We start from the raw sequence: 21416 nt of genomic DNA, 5'->3' as shown, positions 1-21416 counted from the left end.
ACTAAGGCATATACAATTTCTATTCTAAAAATTTAAATCAGATTTAAAAAGACTAAACTACAGACTTTGATTTTACCAGATTTGCCACTAACAAGTCGGTGGAAAAATTTTCTAAGCCAGGATCCTAGATGCGATTTAGCTGGCATTTCTCCTTTGTCTTCTCCAATCGATGACAATTCTTGTCTTTCATGACTTTGACACACACACACACACACACACACACACACACACACACACACACACATATATATATATATTTTATATATTTTATATATATATATATATTTTAAACATCTATTTATTTATTTTTGAGGGAGAGAGACAGAGCATGAGCAGGGGAGGGGCAGAGAGAAAGGGAGACACAGAATCTGAAGCAGGCTCCAGGCTCTGAGCTGTCAGCATAGAGCCCAACGCGGGCTTCAACCCACGAACCATGAGATCATGACCTGAGCCAAAGTCGGATGCTTGACCGACTGAGCCACCCAGGTGTCCCATGACTTTGACATTTTTTAAGAGTATTAGTCAGTTATGTTGCAGAATGACACTCAGGGTTTGTCTGATGCTTTCCAATGATTAGGCAGAGGTTACACTTTCTTCTGCAAAAATACCACAAAAGTGATGTGCCCTTCTCAGTGCTTCACTTCAGGAACTACATTATGTTGATATGTCCTTTTATTAGTGAAGTTAACCTTGATCACTCAATTAAGTGGTGCCTTCCAGTTTCCCCTCTACGAGCTACTATTTGTCCCTTTGTAATAAATGTCTTGAAGGAGATACTTTGAGACTATGCAAATAAGTTATTTTTCTCAAACTTTTGCCCAATATTTTAACATTCATTGGTGAATCATGCCTGCAACAATTATTATTGAGGTATTTATGTAGGGCTTTAAAGGGAACTAAAATATATAAAATATAATGGCCAAGTTGTTCTTAATACATATATTTTTTAAAATGTTTGCTTATTTTTGAGAGAGAGTGCAAGTGGGGGAGGGGCAGAGAGAGAGGGGTACAGAGGAACTGGAGGCGGCTCTTTGCTGACAGCAGAGAGCCCAATGCAGAGCTTGAACCCATGAACCATGAGATCATGATCTGAGCCAAAGTCAGATGTTCAACCAACTGAGCCACCCAGGCGTCCCTTGATACAAACATATTTAAATTCTACTGAATGCAGCATTTTAACTTATACTCAAAATATGAAAAAAAGTTATTTTCTTTTGTCAGTGTGTTCAGTTAATGCTAATCAATGAATAACATAATTAAAATGTTACTTACATAACTATGGCTTTTAAAGAAATCTGATGGACTATTGGTGAGGATTTTGTCTCCTTCCAAACCAATTACTCTTTTACAAATGTTTGATTTTGGATCACTTGGGCTTTTTGCAATCACAATGTCACCTCTGAGGGGAAAAAAAGTCAAAGAAAGGTCAGTGTTATTTATTAAGCATAAACACATGGACGGACCCTTACAACTTAAAGCCAACACTGTTTATCCTCTCACATACTGACCCTCTCATACATTTACCAGCTTTGTGATTGTTTTATGGGTCAGAATACAACAAGAGTAGTGGAAGCTATTAGAAGATTTTAAAATTTCTGGTAATTCCGTAAGAATTACCTTCTTGCACTGTACCTACTATATATTACTTCCATATCCAAATTTTTAGAACCAAAACTATGTAAAAGCAATTCCGTGTAAGTATCACCAAATTAACTAAGTTAATTTTACTGCCCAGCCAGTAGTATTGACTCTAGAGCACATAAAAATATAGAAATAGCAGAAATATTTCCCTAGAGCTCAAAGAACTGAGGAATTACAATATATATAAACAACCCAGATAATTTACAGTATAGTCAGACTTATTTTTGAGGGATAATATCAGAAGATACAACCAAATAAAATGCTAAAAGCTGCCCAAACACATACTACAAAAAATAAATTGGAGTACCAAACATATATAACCAATATGGGTATGATTATTTATCAAAGGCACGATTCATGGAAGAAATAACAATATATATGTGTTAGAAAAATAAGAAAGATCTTTAAAAGTGGAAATGAAGGAGACAAAATGGAGGAAGGAGACAAAATAAGGCTAACACCCCAACCAAACAGAACACAATTCTCTTTCTGCAAAAAATTAGTAGTAAGTGAATTCTGTTGACTAACCCACATATTTGAAAGGATTTAATATATTTACTTATTGTTTGTACACAGTTGCGGAAATAATTTGATGTTAGTTATAATAAAAGGGGCACATATCAAAATAGCAAAAGCTATAAAAATAAAGGGAAGATGATAGTCAAATCAGAAACCTAGTTATTGTTATATACATAAGTATTAATATGAGTTCTAAACTTTTTGGTAGCCAAGTCAAAAATGAAATTCTGATTAATTACACTGGAATCATTAGCTAACAAAAATAAAGTTTAGTTTGGTAGGTAAGACAAAATTGTCTTAAATAACCAAATCAAAGAGGAATGAATATACAGGAAGGATTCTCATGTAAGGTTATAAAAGACGCCTTCTTCATCAGAAATTTTACAGTAATAGTATTCACTGGAACAATAATTTCCTGGAGTTGAAAGCTATTAAAATACTAAATTCTAGAGGCGCCTGGATGGCTCAGTCAGTCAAGCATCCAACTCCTGATTTCAGCTCAGGTCATAATCCCAGGGTCACAAGATTGAGCCTTGCGTCAGGCCCCACGCTGAGTATGGAGCCTGCTTAAGATTCTTTATCTCTCCCTCTGCCCCTCTCCCCACCCTTGTACTCTCTCTCTCTCAAAAAATAAATAAAAATAAAACATTAAATTCTATAATTTGCAGGTAATATAAGGCTGCCCTTTCTCTGAAATGGGAAAAACTAGTCTCTTTTCAACCAACTGGAACCATACCAAAGGAACTTTCAGATGAATAAGTTTGCAAAGACTGTAACATACTAAACAAAGTTGATTTTGGCTAGCTTTGGGGAAATAAAATGTTTTCTGTGGATGTTTTATTCAGTTTACGTTTAAAAAAAATAATCAATATGACCCTTAAATTCTGTACTTGAATGGCAACATAAAAATCATAATTCAGTCAAGGTGTTTTTACAGAAACCAATATTAATGCAGATTATACTTTTGGTGGTCTAACTATAGAGTTTACAAAATAATTTTTCCTTGGACTCTCAACTCTTTCAAATAGGGTTTTTACAGGAACTTAATAGGAGTAAGGTTTAAATTTTCCTTTCACATTTATAGTTATAAACATCCTGATTAACCTACTAAATTGTACGCTTTTGAAAAAGACCAATATTTTATTCATCTTAACATTCTCTATAATATACTGCATATGTTATAAGTTAGGTGCTCATTAACTATTTGGTGAAAGAATAAATAGTAATAAGAGACTGTGATTATTATAAATATGAGTGTTCTGTGCACTTAACTGAAAAGAGATTCATGTGCTTTAAATACTAGTTATGCAGACTTTTATTTTGCCTAAACGGATGGCTATTCTAGCTTTAGAAACAGGCAGCTAGCTGAAGGATCTCTTGCCAAGTGTCCGAGATTCCCCTAAAATCTCAGAGTTCTGTGCTGTAGGTAAAAGGAATACTCAGGAGAGTCATATTTTTAAAGTTGAAGTTACCAACCAACTCTCTTGGCTGTAAAAGTTATTTGGTATATCTCATATAAACGCCAGATTTTGAGCTGCCCTTTAACCTAATGGGCCTCTTGAATGAATAGAATACAAAATGAAACCTCCAAAGAATCTTAATTAACTTACTGAATGTAGTTATTTGTATTACCCATCTGAATGCAAAGAGTATCTATTAAAAAAAAGATAATATTGAGCTATTCATTCAAAATCCATTTAGCCAACAAGTTCAGCTTCTTGTTAAAGATGCTCAAGGACTAGGAGAGTAAAATCATCTCATTAGCATGGAAAACAGCAGTTTATCTTCATGCTACAGTGATGCTAGGTCTCTAATTAATCCAAAGACTATATGAAGTGCTTTGGATATAAGGTAAAAAGGAAAGAAAGCTAGAACACAACCCCTGTAATGCAAGTCTTATTTTATAACCCCATATCTATCAATTTGGTATCTTAAAGTTGTTGAGTAAAAGATGTGAAGGAGAATTTAACCTAGACACCATAGTAGAGTACAGAGCTTGACCAAGAGATAACTTCAAGTTCTGTACAGAATCTAAGATGGTAAAAGATCAGTAAATGTAAAGAATACTTTTACACTTATTCTTGATGATTTTTCAGTAATGTGAAACAGACTATAGAAAAGGCCAATAATGAAAGAGGAGTGCTTAAACCTTCTTATGCCATAAGCTAAATAACAACTCAAATGAGTCAAATTTGTAGTTTATGGAGAAGAAAAGCTAGTATTTATTTTTTTATAATTGTGAAAAACTAATGAACCCAAAATTTTAGGGAATCAGAGAAGTGCCCTTTAGAAAATACATTAAATTACTGGGGGCACCTGGGTAGCTCAGTCAGTTGAGCGTCCAACTTTGGGTCAGATCATGATCTCATGGTTCATGAGTTCAAGCCCCGTGTTGGCCTCTGTGCTGACAGCTCAGAGCCTGGAGCCTGCTTTACATTCTGTGTTTCCCTCTCTCTCTCTGCCCCTCCCCACTTGCGCTCTCTCTCTCTCTCTCTCAAAAATAAAAATTAAAAAGAAAAACGAAAATACATTAAATTACTAATACTTGACATTCATTCAGAAGGAATAATACGTAGTTAAGCAGAATAAACAGTATCATAGGACTGGAAACACCACTCAGAATAGGGTTTTTAAAACTTTAGTAGGAAACAGTATTTGTCAAGGAGTTTTTCAACCTAATTAACCAGGAGACTCATACTAGATGAGATTCCTGGTTCCCAGGTATATACAGTGCTATAGTCGAAGAATCATCAAGTGCTCATCATAAGCTATGAAGAATAAAACAGTCATCAAAAGAAATTCAGGATTATTTCAAATATTTAAAAAGCAATCATTGGTTTGTATATGTAATGTAGTTCCTAAGTCCCTAGGTTCTTCACTCAAACACTGTAGGGCTCTCTCTCCCCCCAAAAAAGTAAAGTGGGCTTGACTGTACATTATAAAATGGCTGCTATTCTATTTTAGCCACTAATGCAAGGAACAGTGACCCAGAAGACTGCATGTTTACAGAAACTATTAAATTTCTCAAACTGAGAGAAAATATTTGAATCAAAATTTTAACTAGGTGGTCATTAATTTGGTTATTTACAGAAGAGTTTTTAAAAATAAAGTTAAGAAACTGCAGAAAAGACACAATGTGAATGCATGTTTTCACCATAACTTTAATGTATCTATGACAGAAATTTACCTTTGGATACCATAGAAATGTCGACTAAGATTTTCTGCAAAGACAACATCTGAATTTTGGATTGTAGGCTCCATTGATGGTCCAGAACACTGAAAAGAGAGGTAATTTTTTAATTTGAATGGAAACCCTTTTTTATATAACATAAATCATCTGAGCAGGCTTATAAGAAAGAAATTCAAACAAATGTTCTTCAAGCTTGGCTGATGATTCATAAGTTGGCACCTCCCAGGTAAGTTCAACTCTACAGAGTGGCCACCAAGTCTGGAAACACAGGTAAGTATATTAAAAATGGCTGAGTGAGAAAACATTATAATACGTGAATAACATATGTTTCCAAATTTTGACCATCCTGTATAATGTAAGCTCCATGAGGTCAGGGACCTTATCACTCACATTCCTAAGCTATATAATCAACACCAAAAACATGCTTTGGCATAAAGCTGATAGTCAATAAATATTTGTTGAATAAATGATTTGCTTTCTTGCTATTATCAAATATCCAGTGCCTATGATGGTAATTTATTAAGTAGTATCATACTATTCTCAATACGTTCATGCCTTGAGTTCTCTTCTAAGAAAATAGCTTACTCATTTGATGAGGCTGCAATTTGTATTTTCTACTGAAAAATAGTGGCATAATGAGATGCACTTTAAAGATGGTCTATTAGTATGAGTTAAAACAATAATCTTCATGTATACCTGAGAACGGTAATAAATGATCACTGCCACTTAAAATATCTAAATACACCAGTCTCCATTGACTTCACTTATGCATAGATGAAACTTTTTACTCTAAACTTCTTACCGAGGCAGAAATAACAAAGAACAAAATGAAAGTTTATATATGCTACCTCTGTAGCCCACTGGAAGTACCAATGTAAATTTAAAAAATCAAAGAGGGGACTTCTAGTTAAATATGTTTATTTGCATTTCTCCAACTAAACTTGAGGTTGTAGGACTGTGAATCTGTTAAAACAACATACCACCAACAAAACCCACTCACTGGGTTTTGTAGATTCCAAAGTACTACTTGTAGATTCCAAATCTACTTATTAACTATGGAACTTGGAGCAAGTTACTTAAACTTACTGAGCCTCAGTTTTTTCTTATGTATGATGGATTTCTATCTAATAAGTATCTCACAGAGTAGAAAAGATTAAATGAGTTAGTAAATATAAAACCTCAAACATCACTGGAACACAGTAAGTAGCATTCAATAAATGATAAAAACTATTATTATTAGATTATTAGTAGGGCCCCTCTCAGAAACAGAATACAGAACCTTATTTGAAGTGATGTTACTTAATTTTATATTAGTGCCAATTCCAACATTCTCTTACAACCCCAAATTTAGAAAGATTTTATGCTTTAATAGTCCCATTTTATTAAATAACTTCCATTAAATAACTTCCATTAAAATAAAGAAAAAACACATTTTCCTTCATTAAAAAAGTATATATTTAAAATTATTATTTTCTTGTATGTAAAAACTTACCATGACAACACCACCAACATATTCAAAAGCACAATGAGCTATACAGCCATACTGGATAGTATAGCCAACAAGTCGAAAGGTTTTTCCCAGAACACCACGAAGCATAGTTCTATGCAGACTCTGCCACCATTGGCCTGATGGTAAATTTCAAAAAGTTTCATGATCAATACTATTTACAAACACTTAAGAAATAGTTCTATTGTAAAATATTTACAATCAGTCAGAATGTAGTAAATACCTAATACAGTTTGGTGCAGAAAAGCAAGAGCTTATTTTCATTTGTCCTAATGCTATTTTAAATGACAAATTATGACACTTAATATTTTTATTTCTGAACAGAGATTATATTCAAATAATATCACTGGTTTATATATGAATTAGATAACTAGTAGACTCTAAATTTGTCTCCTTTCACGCTTTGTTTCTTTTCTTGGTGTTAAGATAGATACCTAAGAAAAAATATTAACTCTTTCAAAGTACTAATAACAGTTTCCATATTGTTACCTGCTACACTGTATCAGTTCTTGCCTAACAGGATATAAAAGAGAAAGCACTAGAATAGGTATATGGAAATACAAGTATCACACTGACATTTTCATTAACTTGTGTGATCTTCAATGACTTATTTAACCACTCTGGGCCTGGAAATAATAATAACTCATAGGACAGTTCTGAGAATTGAATTCAATAACATGCCAAAGTGCTTTGTAAATTATAAAGTTATATTCAGTTGTCAGCTATTAACTACTGATACAATGATCACATGAATACTATGAAACAACATAAAGACCATATATTTTTTTAAGCTACAAAAAAAATTTTTTTATGTTTATTTTTGAGAGAAAGAGAGAGAGAGAGAGACAGCGTGCGAGCAAGGGAGAGGCAGAGAGAGAGGGAGACACAGAATCTGAAGCAAACACCAGGCTCTGAGTTCTCAGCACAGAGCCCGACACAAGGCTCAAACTCACAAACCATGAGATCATGACCTGAGCTGAAATCAGACCCAACTGAATGAGCCACCAAGGCATCCCAAAGCTACAAAAATTTAAAAATATTATCCATCTAAAATATTCTTAGTATCTTTCCCTTCCTTTCTATTTACCTATTACAACTATTTCTTAACTAATGGCCTATGGTTTAGGCCTAGGCTACAATCATTGTTCTCAGATTAAATTTACTAAAACACATCAATAATATATAAGTAACATTTGCTCAATACTTACTACATGTCAGACTTTACAAGTTAACCTCTGTAGATATTATCATCATCACTTTATAGATAAAAAAAAGGGAGCCTAAGTGTAGAGAACTTATATACTCAACATCACAAAGATGGAAAATGAGAGTTAAGAACTTAATTATGTTACACTGACTCCTGTATTACTCTCCTGCTCCCATAACATCAATGGCTCTCTATCAGATGAAATACAGATTAGACTCATTTCCAGGATCCATGACAGATGGCTGCCACCCTGTCCTCAGTTTCTAACCTGATCTTCCCTGATACTCCTACATGACCTGACTACTCAATTATACTGGTCTGTTCTTCAAGGAAACTTTGCCAGTAAACACTTATTTATGCCAACACCCATGCCTGGAGTATTCTTCATGATATCCATCATCTATCTAATGTGCAACTCTTCTCCAAATGCTCTCAACAGGCAAGATTTTCTTTCTCTTCAGGGTTCCCATGGGCCTTTTTATACACACACACACACACACACACACACACACACACACACACCACACCACACCACTGAGAGCACTATTTCTAAAGTTGATCTGTTTGAATTTGTATCCTGGTTCTACCATATTTTAGTTGTGTGACCTCCATGAGGTTATTATGCCTCTATAAAGCAGACTTAATATCAATACCTAAGAGAGTTAGTGATTACACGTGATCAGACACGTAGTCTGTAGCAGAGTATTTCAATAAATGCTAGTATGCTAGTTACTGTATCATTCACTTGGCAATCTACTCTATACTCTATAACCTCCTAACATTAGTTGTATTTTCAAGTTTTTTATCTTTAAATAAGATAATAGAATTTTATAGCCTACAGCGTAGGGCTGTATCTTTTATTAGTGTTATATTACTTACTAGTGTTCATCCACCTATTAAACATTTACCATGCCTCCTCCTCTAACAAGTTTTCCTTGGCACCATCCCAAGAAATGTAACTCATGCTTTGTGTCACTCACCTTCCTTAGGCATACACTGATTATAATGCTTACCACACTATACTGTTTATATCTTTCCCCTTATTATAGTACATTTGTTTATGTCTGCAGGTAGTGACTGTGTATTGTTCACCTCTGAATCCTCAGGTCCTACCAAAGACGACAGTAAACAGAAGACTTATCTGAGGAAATTAATGAATGAATTTTGAATCCGATCTCCTCTACCATCCACATCTTCATCATGATAGAATAGTTAACAATGTTCAAAATGATTATCAGAAGACCACTGAGATTTTTGGTTAATGGAGAGACATGCAAATGCCATATTCACTGAAGAAAGAAATTGTCAGTAACATATTAAAAAGTCTTCTCATTAAATCATTGAGGTAATGTGAAAAATAACTCTTCCCATCAGGAGAAATAAGGAATCTGGCTTACAGTTATAACTGATGCACTTTAAAAAATAGCCATTTCTAGAGTTCAAAAAATAAAAAGTGCTATTTAAAGATAAAAACACTCTATGACTGAAGCTCTATTAATTCAAACAGACTATGAAGAGGAAAAATGAAATACTAATAGAATACATTTTGTCTATAAAATTAATTACGTTGTCTGAGCACTACTTTGCTCCAAATATAAGATTAGGGAAAAGTGGGATAAGTCCTGTAGCTTAGCTCTGAAAATTTGATTTATGATAAAAAATCCTAAAAGTAGTGAAGTGTATATTACATTTTAAAATGAAAATAAAAATGGGCCCTACCTGGTATTAGAAAGGGGATGTATTATTAAACAAGAGGAAACATACGGCACTTACCAAAAAGCTATTGGTAATACAGGTGAAAGATGAAATTAGAGGGTAAATCACTTAGCAATCTACCAAAATTTAAATCATTTGGATTATGCAATAGAATCCACTTGGTTAAAAAACATATGCAAAAGTACTGAGACGCTGTAACTATACAGTGGTTCTGATTCACTGAGAAGGCTTGTTATTAACTCACATTCAGAAGTAATTGGGGCCATAAAGGCTTTTTTATGACTCAGACAATGCCCAACTCCAAATGCAATGTTTGTAATGGAACTGTCTCATAAAATAATAAAATTAATAGATGAGAGTGATCCAAAGAAAGAAGTTAACAGACCCTGTTTCTTCCCTATAGGTATTAGCAACAGAATGGAGTCTGAAGTGTCTAAAATTACTTTGGATATTAGTCTATTAAGGGGAAAAAGAGCTATGAAGCTATTTCGAGAGAAATCTGAGGATAAAAGACTATGTGGCCTTGTATTTTAAAAGTGCACTGAAAAGCACTGTTGAGGAATATTGAAATTGAGAATAAGAGCTGATGGATTTTTTAAAGAGTAATCTCAGAGCAGAAAGTAGCATTCATAAAAAACACAAATAAGCCATACACTGCTAGCACTCAGTAGCCTTTCTAGCAAAAAGGATTAAGACAGAGGTTCCAAATCTCTGCTTTACATATTTATTTAAAAGGTTTATGTATCTATAAGTGAATACATGCTCTGGATAACTTTTGCTTGTCCCTTCAGATTTACTCTCCACCCTTTTCCATGTGCCCTTGGAAAACTGACCTATATAAACTACATCAAGGCACTCCTGTACCCAGTAACTGAACTCCAGTAGGAAGTCAGAGGAAGGAAGAGTTATGTCTTTTCTTGCCTCCTTACCTGTGGACTCTTCTCAGCCTGGCTATGTTTGGACCAAAGGTCGCTGAATCTCCAAAGGCAGTCTGCTATACAGTAATCTCTCTCCTAGGTTCCTATGACCCTTCCTTTACCTAGTCCCTTCGAGCTTAGGAATGAAAAGATTGACTGATGCTGGTTCCTGTGCTATCCGTGGTGATTCTCCCATACCCTGCACACACCTCTGTAATTAGTTTCTGTAAATAAACCTTCCTTACATTATCCAACTTTGAGTGTGTCAGCTGTTTTCCATAGGTGTCCTGGTGATACAATATACCTACCATTTGCTAAAATAACAACTCAGGTGGGGAGATGGGCTAAAAGGGTGATGGGCATTAAAGAAGGCACTTGTTGAGATGAGCACCGGGTGTTATATGTAAGTGATGAATCACTAAATTCTACTCCTGAAACCAGTATTATCCTATATGTTGACTAACTTCAATTTAAATTAAAAGAAGAATGTTAGCTTCCAAAAAAATAAATAAAAATATTAAAAAAAAACAACTCATCATGTAGAAGTTTACAATATTTGATGTTAATGAAGGAATTCTCATAAACAGGCATTTGTAAAACACTGCTGATGGGTATGCAAAACAGACAACCCCTAAAAAGAGGAATGTGGCTATCGTAATGGCATATACATTTTACTCTCGGACCAACCATCCCACTTTCAAGAATTATCCAGCTCCAAGATTCAAACACCATGTGCACAAGATTCTTTATATTAGCCTTATTGAAATAGCAAAAGCAGAAACAAACCAAATACACATCCATAGAAAACAGTTAACTAAATTACAGAACACCACACAAAGGATTCTATATACCCATGGTGGGGGGGGGGGGAGGGGGGAGAGTTCTATGAGCTAATAATAAATGATTTCTAGGATAAACTGCTTTTAAAAAAAAGCAAGGTACAAAAAAGTAAATAGAGTAATTTATCATTTCTGAAAAAAGGGAAAATAATTTTTTAGCAAAGAGAAAGAAAATAATGAAAATGGTTACATTTATAAATGGAGTAGGTGAGAACAGTGTGAAAGGGATAAGGGTGAGTATACCTCTGCATACAGTTCTGAGGCAAATGCTTCATTTACACTGTTAAAAAAATAGAAGCAAAAAAAAAAAATGAAAAAAGGGAATTGTAAAATTGAAAACAACAAGAAAAATAAGCCTGTCTGTATACTCAAAATGCTAACACTACCAAACAGAAAAACTAAGGTAAAAAAAAAATTTGCAAATGAAATCTTAAACTCTTAGTAGGTCTGTTGTTGTTGTTTCTTTTATGTGTATTTCAGATAATACAAATGAGCAAACATTAAATTATTGGAAGCAAGATTCTCAATGTTAGAGAGAAAGAAGCGAGAAATATGGAATAAAGGGTTAGGAAGGTGTTGGCTGTATCAAAACAAAATTTTTAAATTTATTTATCCTGAGAGAGAGAGAGCACGTGTGAGTAGGGGAAGGGGTAGAGAGAAGGAGAGAGAGAATTCCAAGCAGGCTCCTCACTGCCAGCTCAACATAGGGCTTGAATTCACAAACCATGAGATCGTGACCTAAGCCAAAATCAATGATACGTAACCAAATGAGCAATCCTCATGTCCCAAAACAAACTTATTTAAATAAAGAAGTGTGTGTGTGTGTGTGTGTGTGTGTGTGTGTGTGTGTGTGTGTGGTATGTCTGCCTGCCTATATTAAATATCATCCTAGCTCGGAACACTGAAAAGACCACTAGCAAGAAGCAACGACACTGTAGTAGTAATGAGCACACTTAGCATACAGATTTTTGGTCTCCAAATCATTCCCCAGTAGGAGAAACAGTTTAGGGCAGAATAATCTTGTGCCAGAAAGCAAGGATGTGCTCAAAGACAAATGGAGGCATAGGAACCACTTTAAAGGGTCTCTCACTGGCCAAATTTGGGATTTAAAAAAAAAAAAGTTAACACAGATAGATGATACATTAGATTTAAAATGAAATCTATTGAGTACATACTAATTTTTTTTTAAATAGATGTATGTGTTGGACATAAGAAAAGCTCTTTATCAAAAAATAGCAGCTAATAAATATAGAGGGAATTAATAGAACTACCACCAATATAATAATTGATTCAGGCAAGGGTCATTAATAGATGCTAAAAATTACTGGGTGAAAGGTTGTTGGTAAACAGGACATATGCAAAGTATTCAAGTAAATAATTTATTATTCACAAAATACCTTTACACAAAGAGATCTGGTAAACATCTTAACTGAGCAAATTTAGCTGCATAAATAAAAGTACAAACTGATATTATGTAGCTTCCTGACATGATGCAAAGACAAGTACATCATCATGAGTGCACTTTTCTTGCCAAAAATGTGTAACCTAAATCTACTTATGAATAATCAGACATATCCATTCCATACATCCATTGTGGTCATTGTACAAGACAACAACTTGACCAATTAAAAAAAGAGAAGTTTAATAAGAGAAAAAAAATTAAGAAGACTACCATTTAAGTTACAATACAGACATGATAATCAAATACTGTATGAAATCCTTAACTGGACCCTGGAATATAAGAAAGAAAAAAAAGCAATAAAAAATATTATGGGGATAACAGGAAATTTGAACATGGTTTGTAAATCAAATATATCATTGTTTCAATATTAAATTTCTTTTTTTAATTTTTAAAGTTTATTTATTTTCAGATAGACAAGAGAACACAGCAGGTTAGGGACAGAGAGAAGGGAGACAAAGAATCCCAAGCAGGCTCAGTTCTATCAGTGCAGACAGAGCCTGAGTCAGGGCTCAAACTCACGAACCACGAGATCCTGACCTGAGCCAAAATCAAGAGTGGGACACGCCACCCAGGTGCCCCCAGTGTCAAATTTCTTAACAATGTCATGACTATGCAGGAGAATGATCTTGTTTGTAGGAGAGAAACACTGATGTAGACATGTTATGTGTAGAACTTTCATATCTTTTACTTCTACTACTGAAACAGAGAAGATAAATACAGAGAAGTTTATACACAGACACACATATACACACATAAATATTTACATATACACACATACATGTATATGTATATACACAGAGGAACAGAGAAAACTAACGTAGCAAAATGTTCATTGTAAATCCAGATGGAGTGTAAATGAATGTGCACAGCACTATTTTTTTCTCCCAATTTTATTACAGAATATAACTTTTTGAAAAAGCACTTGGGGGAAAAGGATATCCTCACAGTCATTCAATCATTCAACAAATATTTACTGAGCTTCTACGATATGCCACATACTGCAAGCAGCCCTGGAAATACAATAGTGAACATGATGCCTGTCCTTGTATAGCTTATAGTTTATTGGGATTGATGTCACAAACATACAGAGTAAAGAAATAAACACATAAATATATTAAATAATTTCCAAAAGAAAAACTAAGGTAAAGTGATAAAGACTGATGGGTGGGGCATATATTCTTTAGGATGAATTATGAAAGATTTTTCCAAGGAAATACCACTAAAGTTGGGTTCTGAACAATAAGAAAATAACAATAATGGAAAGGACAGGAAGAATTTTATGGGCAGAAAAAATAGCATGCATGTGCTTTTAAAAAATAAAAGAAGGCTGGAGCACTATGTGAAGGACATAAAATGAGAATAAAGAGATAGGCAAGATTATTTACAGTCTTCCAGAATTTGGGATTTTATTCTAAGACTAATGGGAAGCCACTGAAGGATCTTAATTAAACAGAAGAGTAACATAATTTGATTTTCAATTTAATATCACTCATTGTGATGTAGAGGAAGAACTGCAATGAAGGCAGAAATAAAAATGCTGGCAGGGCAGTTAGGCTGGACCAACTACAGTGGTGGCAGTGGAAACGGAGAGAAAGGAATGGATTGGAGAAATTTAAAAGGCAAAATAAATGGCAAGGAAAAAGAAAGAATCAGGATGACCCTCAAGTTTCTGGACTGAGTAACTGGGTAAATGGAGGTCTATCCACAGGGTTTTATTCATACCCATATTTGGAACAGAAAACAGAGTCCAGTTTTGGCCATGTTAAATTTGATATATTCATGATATATTCAAGAGGGTGTGTATGAGATGAGCCCTGGAGTTCAAAGCAAGTTTCACACATGAGAAGTCTTGGAAAAATAAGCCCTATCACAGTGAGGATTGCATTCTACTACAAACAAGAGAAAACCAGAATAATCGGAACTTTATAAAGGGATTTATTTTCTAACAAGATTAGCTACTACATCCAAGTTATAAGCAGAAAAAAATTATTAAGAGTTTACTCCTTACTAATTTGTTGTCTTTTTATCCAGGAAAATAAACCACATTCATTCCATCTACATCTAAGTAGCCAAGACTATGTAACTAAAGGGTGTTAGGAGAAAACAGCCATTTTCTTTGTTAAGTGTTGTAGCACTATTTTACCTTTAAAAATCATCTGAGTATTATCTGAAAAAAATTAAAACTTTTAAAAAGTATGAAAGGGAGATGTGGAAAAGGAGACAACAAAAATAGTCAACTGTTTTAAACATTTTGGCTATGCAGGCAAGCTAGACAGTAGAGCAGGGTTTTTCATCTACTAACACGTGGGGCCAGACAGGTCCTTGCTGTGGGCAGCTATCTTAGGCATTGTAGGATTTTAGCAGCATTTCTGGCCTCTAGATACCAGTAATAGCCCCTTCCCCAGTTGTGACAAACTAAAATGTTTCTAGACATTGCCAAATGTTCCCTGGGGTGCAAAACCACCCTCAGCTGAAAGCCACTGCAGCAGAGTAAGAGAAAGAATGTGGCATTGAACAGGTTTTTTAAAACATAAAGAAACATAGTGGCATGCTTGACAGCCAATGGTAAGAATCCCACAGAGAAAGAGGCTAATGATGAGGTGCAAGTACTAATGAGAGAGGGGAAAAGGGAGAGAGGAAAAATAGACGACTGACTATTGAAAAAAGGAGGCAAGAGGAGGACTTCAATGCCAGTTTTGACAGAATGGTTTATACCACATTAACCTTCTTGGGGAAAACAATAAAACAGTTACAAAATCTGAATAAAATATACAAAATAGCTGTTTCGATGCATTAGGCAGCAGTCTAGGCAAGATGTGAGGGGCTAGGATCTATGAATGAACGGAAGAACATAAGGCAAGCTCCACATTCACCTGGCCTTTTCTCTGAGAGTGGTAGCCAATTCGCAGCACAGGAAAATAAGAGTTTTAGCAGAAAGTAGCAGTCTCACTTAGCCAAGAAAGTAGATGGCACATAAGGGTCAAGCTACAAACAGGAAGGAACCACAAGGCTCTGCTAAACTGCCACTGAGCAGAGTGTGAGTTCCAGAATACCAGCAGAAAGCAGTAAATAAAAGGCTAGAAACCTAAGCAAAGCTGTCAGCCACCACAGAAAACCACACCATGTGAGGGAGACAGGGGCTGGACTTGAAGACCCTCCAAGGTTGGCCATGTTAGTTAGGACTACAGTAAGGTTATCACTGGGTGTGAGGGCAAACTGAAATAGATCAGCCTTAACAAAGAATACAACCAACCCAAGACAGGATTAAAGTAACCTATTCATACACTATCTACCTGCAGAGGAAAAACAAAAGTAAAAGGTTTAATTTTCATAGAGCACAACATTATTTAGAACTCCTGTAATATTTTTTTTATAACCTCGGAGAAGGCCTTCTCTAAAAAAATTGATATATAATACATATACCATTAAATTCACTAAGGTATAAAATTCAGTGGTTTTAGTTTATCCACAGGGTTTTGGTTGTTTTTTGTTTTGTTTTTTTTTTTCCTTTTTTTCCCCCAAGCCTACTCAGCACTGTCAGCACAGAACCTGATGCAGGGCTCGAACTCACACCGTGAGGTCATGACCTGAGCCTAAATCAAGAGCCAGATGCTTAACTTAATGAGCACCCAGGCACCCCATCCACAAGGTTTTTAGTGTATCCAAAGGGTTTTAGTATATCCATCACCATTACCTAATTCCAGAATATTTTCATCTTCTCAAGACAACAAACAAAACCCCAAACCAAAACCCTATACCCATTAGCAGTCACTCTCCATTCCTTCCCCGCTTCCTTCCAGCTCCTGGCAACCATGTGTCTATGGATTTGCTTATTCTAGACATTCCATACAAATGGAATCATACAATAAGTGGAATTTTTTTATTGGCTTCTTTTACCTGGCATAATGTTTCCAAGGTTCATAAATGTTGTAGCATATGCATTAGCACATTATTCCTTTTTATGGCTGTCAATATTTCAATGCACAGATACATTTTTGTTTATCCTTTATCAGTTGATGGACATCTGGGTTGTTTTCACTTTTTAGTTATTATAAAGAATGTGCTATGAACATTTGTGCACAGGTTTTGTGGGGTTTTCAATTCTCTTGGATATATATCTAGGAGTAGAATTGATGAGTTACATGAAAATGATGTTTAATTTTTTGAGGAACTGTCAAACCATTTTCCAAAGTGGCTGTACCATTTTATATTTTCACATACACAGCAATATATAAGGGTTCCAAATTCCGTACATTCTTGCCAATGCCACTTGTTACTGTCTATGTCTTCACTAGAGCCACCCTAGTGAGAGTAAAGAAATATTTCATAGTGACTTTGGCATTTTCTAATAACCAATGAACAGCTTTTTCATGTGCTTAGTGGATATTTACATATCTTCTTGGGGGAAATGTCTATTCAATCCCCTGACAGTTTTTAAAATTGGGTTATTATAATTTTTAATTTAGTTCAATAATTATAAACATGCTAGAAAATAGGACCAAGTGATTGCATTCAATCAAAGCAGGTTATAAAATAGAACAAAATAACTGAAAGCCAACAGAAAAAAATACACAACAGAAAAAACAGGTGATTCAGATATTAACATTAACATGAAAATAACTATGATTAACATTCAAAACAATGGGGGGAAAGAAGGTGAAGTTGAGCAGAGAATAAAATCTATTAAAAATCAAATGAGGAGAGCCTGGATGGCTCAGTCAGTTAAGTATCTGACTCTTGATTTTGGCTCAGGTCATGATCTCAGGGTTGGTTCGTGAGATGAAGACTCACATTGGACTCTGTGCGGACAGTGAGGAGGCTGCTTGGGATTCTTTCTCTCCCTCTCTCTCTCTGCTCCCTCACTTAAGTACACGTGCACACACACAATCTCTCTCAAAATAAATAAAAACATTTTTTTTAATCAAATGAAAATTCTACACAACACAAAACCACAGAATAAAATAAATAAAATTTAAAGCTCATTACGTTTATTAGCAGATTAGACTCAACCTAACAGAAGACAAATGAACTAGAAAGCAGGCTGGGAGAAAGTAATCAGACTGAAGCACAGAGAGGAAAACAGGTGGACAATACAGGAAACAAATATAGTCAGAGATCTAAAGGAAAAGAAAAGAGGACAGAAGAAATATTTTGAAGAAACACTGGTAGAGAGCTTTCCAAAACTGATAAAGGACATTAACTCACAAATTTAAGGAATTTAGTAAACGCTACACAATATAAATACAAAAGAAACAAACAATGCATCGAGGCCCAGTACGGTAAAATTACTCAAATTAAGGCAATGAGAAGGCAAAACTGTGAAGAGAGTAAAAAGATTAGTTGTTTCCAGGAATTGGGAGGAGGGATGAATAGGCAGATAACAGAGGATTTAGCGCTATGAAAATTCTATAGTATTGTAATGATGGATACAAGTCATTATACATTTGCCCAAGCCCACAGAAGTAACATTAAGAATAAGACCAAGAATAAACTGTACTGTACCCCACAAACTTTAAATGATCATGATGTGTCAATGTAGGTTCATCAACTGTAACAAATATACTCTGGAGGGGGATGCTGGTAATGGGCATGTCCTATGCATGTGTTGGGGCAGGTAGTACACAGGAAATCTCTGTACCTTCCCCTCAATTTTGCTGTAAACCCTAAACTGCTCTAAAAAACTACTCTGAAAAAAAAAGACAATGAGAAAACTTTGAGAGTGGTCAGAATTACAGACTGCCTTATTTTCAAATGAAGAATTTTGTCTGTTCAACAGAATGGAATGGAATGGAATGGCTAACTTTTTATGAGAAAAATGGAAACCAGAAAAAAATGCAGTATCATCTTTAAAGTGCTGAAATTACCAATCTGTAAATCTAGAATCAGTGAAAAATCCCTTAAAATCTGGAGAAAACTAAAAAACACTTTCAGAAAGCAAATTTTGAGAAATTTTTTTGCTAGTGGATCTGTAATAAAATACATACTAGAGGAGTAGTTCAGGCAAAAACAAAATGAAACAGGCAAAAGCAAGATGGTACAAAGAAAACTCAAGAGTACGTTTGGATAAAGATAATGAAAACATTTTAACAACGACAACAATGTTTTTAGGGCTGTAAGACAATTTGAAGTATTACTTTCATAAGTAATAGCACAAAAAGTAGAAGGGACTTAAATGAAGTTAAAATAAGTTTTTGCACAGTTCTGAAAGTGTGACAGTGGTATTTGAGTTAATAAAAAGCCAAAAATTCATGTTATATAATATAAAGAATAAAAATATTTATAAAATTTTTTCTTAAAAAGGGATTATATAACTAATAAGTTAATATAAGAAAAAAAGATTTGAGTGAGGAAAAATACTTTGATTCCAAAAGAAGACAAGACAGGAGAAATAAAACAGAGGACAAAAACACAAAACTAATAGAAAGATGGTAGACTTACTTCAAAAATATTGTCCATTAAATCTCAAAGAATTTTCCAATTAAAAGATGAAGATTGTCAGATGAGATTTAAAAAAAAAACACATTTCCTAGTCACAAACTTTAAATATTACGCCACAGAAATTATGAAAGTGAAAGAAATTCCATTCAGAGTCACCATTTATTTATATCAATTTGAAAACAAACAGGCTTTAAGGTGGTACTACAGACAAAAAGAAATATTTCACAAGAATAAAAGTATTTTAAGAATTCAAAAGATCAAAAATCATGCAAAGTATATTTTCTGAAGTATTTAACAGGAGAGTTAAATTAGAAATCAATAACAAAAAGATCAATGAGCATCTGCAAATGTTTGGAACTTAAAGAACATACATCTTTAAAAATTCCCATTTTTTACTGAACAATAAGAAAAATATGACACATACAAACTTGTGGGGGCTATCTACAGCAGTAAGAAGAAAACTTATGGCTTTTAACAAATAAGAGGGGCGCCTGGGTGGCGCAGTCGGTTAAGCGTCCGACTTCAGCCAGGTCACGATCTCGCGGTCCGTGAGTTCGAGCCCCGCGTCAGGCTCTGGGCTGATGGCTCGGAGCCTGGAGCCTGTTTCCGATTCTGTGTCTCCCTCTCTCTCTGCCCCTCCCCTGTTCATGCTCTGTCTCTCTCTGTCCCAAAAATAAAAAAAAATAATAATAAGATAAAAAAGGATGAAAATTAATGACCTAAGCTTTTATCTGAAAAAGACTGAAAAAGAGGCACAGATTAAAACCAAAAAACATGAAGAAAAAATAACACAAATCAATGATAAAAAGCAAACATGCAATAGCAAAATTCAATGAAAGCAAAAGCTGGTTGTTTAACAAAATTAGTTAAAACTGATAAACCCCAGCAAATCTGATTAAGGAAAAAACAGGGTGAGAGAGAACCCAAATTACCAGTATAAGGATTAAAAAAGTCAACACAAGAGATCTGACAAACACTAAAGATCATAAAAGGACATTATAAAAAACTTTAGCTTAAAAACTCTAACATTTTAAATTAAGTTAAATTTAATTGATACAATTTATCAAGACTGAAGAGAAGAAATTAAAAATCTGGAGCGCCTAGGGGGCTCAAGAGATTAAGCCTCAGATTCTTGATTTCAACTCAGGTCATGACCTCATGGCTCATAAGTCCCAGCCTGCATAGGGATCTGCACTGACAGCTCGGAGCCAACTTGGGTTTCTGTCTCCCAGCCTGCCCCTCCCCCACTTGCTCTCTCTCTTTCAAAAAAAAAAAAAAAATCTGGATACTCCTATCAGATATACAAGAAATTTAATCTGTATTTAAAAATACTGCTACAAAGAAAAATCCAGGCCCAGATGGTTTCACTGTTATCAGTGAATATTCTTCCAAACATTTAAAGAAGAAATAACATCAACCATAAACTCTGTCAGTAAATAGAAAATGAAGGAATACTTCCCATCTGGTTTTATGCAGTCAGTATAACCTGGATACCAAAACTTGACAAGAGCATAACAGGAAAGGAAAATTACAAAACAAATTGTCTCATCGACATAGATAACAAAAAATTCTAAACAAAACTTAGCAAATTGAATACAATGGTATATAAAAAAAAGAGCATGAGCAAATGGAGTATATTACAAGAATAGAAAGTTGGGGGGCGCCTGGGTGGCGCAGTCGGTTGAGCGTCCGACTTCAGCCAGGTCACGATCTCGCAGTCCGTGAGCTCGAGCCCCGCATCAGGCTCTGGGCTGATGGCTCAGAGCCTGGAGCCTGTTTCCGATTCTGTGTCTCCCTCTCTCTCTGCCCCTCCCCCGTTCATGCTCTGTCTCTCTCTGTCCCAAAAATAAATAAACGTTGAAAAAAATTAAAAAAAAAAAAAAAAAAAGAAAGTTGGCAAAATATTTTAAAATTAACTTGTGCATATTAATAGGATTTTTAAAAAATCACATGACCACCCACACTGCTGCCGTAAAAGTA

At 34.7% G+C, this 21416-nt stretch overlaps 1 protein-coding gene across 8 annotated transcripts in view; it reads right to left on the bottom strand.

The window, feature by feature from the left end:
• IMMP1L (inner mitochondrial membrane peptidase subunit 1) overlaps nucleotides 1-21416 on the bottom strand; it is an 83161-nt gene that overhangs the window by 19748 nt on the left and 41997 nt on the right. For all 8 annotated transcript variants that reach the window (XM_086677756.1, XM_086677758.1, XM_086677761.1 and 5 more), the window contains 3 exons: nucleotides 6843-6976; nucleotides 5348-5436; nucleotides 1273-1399 (listed from right to left, as the gene is read on the bottom strand). In XM_086677756.1, coding sequence (XP_086533882.1) covers nucleotides 1273-1399; nucleotides 5348-5436; nucleotides 6843-6947 — 321 coding nt within the window. In that variant the 5' untranslated portion in view covers nucleotides 6948-6976. The remainder of the gene's footprint in view (nucleotides 1-1272; nucleotides 1400-5347; nucleotides 5437-6842; nucleotides 6977-21416) is intronic.

This window comes from Puma concolor, chromosome D1 (genome assembly GCF_028749965.1).
Source record: "Puma concolor isolate L17-30 chromosome D1, mPumCon1.1.hap2, whole genome shotgun sequence".
Lineage (NCBI taxonomy): Eukaryota > Metazoa > Chordata > Mammalia > Carnivora > Felidae > Puma > Puma concolor.
This window is presented reverse-complemented; position numbering and strand designations above follow the sequence as displayed.